The following is a 1,853-nucleotide window of genomic DNA, read 5'->3' on the forward strand; positions in this document are numbered from 1 at the left end:
GTGTGTGTGTGTGTGGTGTGTGTGGTGTGTGAGTGTGTGTGTGGTGTGTGTGTGTGTGGTGTGTGTGGTGTGTGTGTGTGTGTGTGTGTGTGTGTGTGTGTGTGTGTGTGTGTGTGTGTGTGGTGTGTGTGTGTGGTGTGTGTGTGTGTGTGTGTGTGTGGTGATGATGTTATTAATGGTTTATGTATCAGCTGTGAGGGTAGACGGATTTCACACACCGTAAACTGAGAGTGCAGAGATGGCATGAAATATGGATGACAGTGATGAGTGACATCTGAATGCGTGACCCTAGTACTTTGATTGACAGAATTAGAATAGTGTGTATTTATGCATGATAGTGTGTGTGGGTGTGTGTTTGCGTGCGTGCGTGCATGCGTGCGTGTGCGTGTACATGTGTGTGTGTGTGTGTGTGCGTGCGTGCGTGCGTGCGTGTGTGTGTGTGTGATGGTTTCTCTCACCTTCTCTCCTGTGCCAATGTGCATGCCCTCCATAACCTTGGCAAAAGAGCCCTTGTTGATCATCTTACCCACCAGGTAGCTGCCCACGCGTTTGGTGTGGGGGAAGCCTCTCACTACGTCTCTAGGAACCTTCCCCAACCTAGCCGGGCCCGGCTGCTCCACCGGCTCCGGCTCCTCTGGGTCAGACATCACCCCGTTCAGACATGACTCGAGCGCAGCAGGCATGGTGCCACCCTCGCCCGCCCGGAGGGGCCGCGTGGCGAACGGCGGGAGGGAGTTGGAGGGAGCTAAGCGCGATGGGCATGTGGGTGGGGCAGGTGGAGCCCCTCTGCTCTCTTGCCGTCGGCGTTCTTCTGCTCACGTGGTTCACAGGTCCACTCTCGTCTTCATCCTCATGTCTTGTCCTGGCCGGGCGTGGTGTCTTTCTTTCTTTCTTTCCTTTTGAACGGCAGAGTGGAGAGCTCTGCTTTTGTCTTCTGTGTGTGTGGTCTCTCTTTCTCCCTTGATCTTTCTGTTGCCTGTTGGTTATTCTCTCCCAAGATTCCTCTGTCCGTCTGGGCGGTTCATGCACCCCTGGAGTGTGTGCATGCGTGTGTATCTGTGTCTGTGTGTGGCAGATAATTAACCGTATCTGGTCTCAGGTTAGTGCAGTCAGCCTAGTGTACAGCGAGGACATACTACACCGCAATAACCCCCACCAATACACCCACACACCCACACACACACACACACACACACACACACACACACACTTAAACCAACACAAAACGTTCACACAGATTGTCAGAGACACTTGGCACAATCGTTTGCATCCTGCTAAATGTGTTCTCCACTCTCTTCCACTTTCACCTTCCAACACTTTTGGCTTTTTCTCTACGCGCTTGTTCTCTCTCTTTCTGAGCTCTGCAGATCTCAGAGGGCAAAGGTTTAAGTCTCAGAGGGTAAAGGTTTAAGTCTCAGAGGGTAAAGGTTTCAGTCTCAGAAGGTAAAGGTTTAAGTCTCAGAAGGTAAAGGTTTAAGTTTGTTTTATTTAATAAGTTGTAAGAGAATTGAGCACCAGCTTTTGCTAGCGTGCTAGAGTGCAGCCTATAACATCAAATAAAGCTCTTTATACTCAAATTTGATTAGTGATACAAATTCACCTCTAACCAGATAAAGCATATTTCTCTCTTCCTGTCAAGATCAAGAAATTATGATTAAGCTGAAAATAAATAATAACAATAAAACAAACACATAAATGTACAATGGTTTACTGGGACTTTTATCTGTTAAATGGCTTACCAGGACTTTTATCTGTTAAATGGCTTACTGGGACTTTTATCTGTTAAAAGTAACAAAGGTGACACATTGTTGTGAATAATACAGACTCAAGTTTTTTGTCTTAATAACTGCCAT

At 47.7% G+C, this 1,853-nt stretch overlaps 1 protein-coding gene across 1 annotated transcript in view; it reads right to left on the reverse strand.

The window, feature by feature from the left end:
- Positions 1 to 1,045, reverse strand: part of LOC113591159 (uncharacterized) — a 10,462-nt gene extending 9,417 nt beyond the window's left edge. Inside the window, exon 1 of the mRNA XM_035522571.2 lies at positions 459 to 1,045. Within this exon, the coding sequence (XP_035378464.1) occupies positions 459 to 683 (225 nt within the window). The 5' untranslated portion in view covers positions 684 to 1,045. The remainder of the gene's footprint in view (positions 1 to 458) is intronic.
- Positions 1,046 to 1,853: the final 808 nt, after the last annotated feature.

Source organism: Electrophorus electricus, chromosome 24 (genome assembly GCF_041902795.1).
Source record: "Electrophorus electricus isolate QZ-2024a chromosome 24, ASM4190279v1, whole genome shotgun sequence".
Taxonomy (NCBI): Eukaryota; Metazoa; Chordata; class Actinopteri; order Gymnotiformes; family Gymnotidae; genus Electrophorus; species Electrophorus electricus.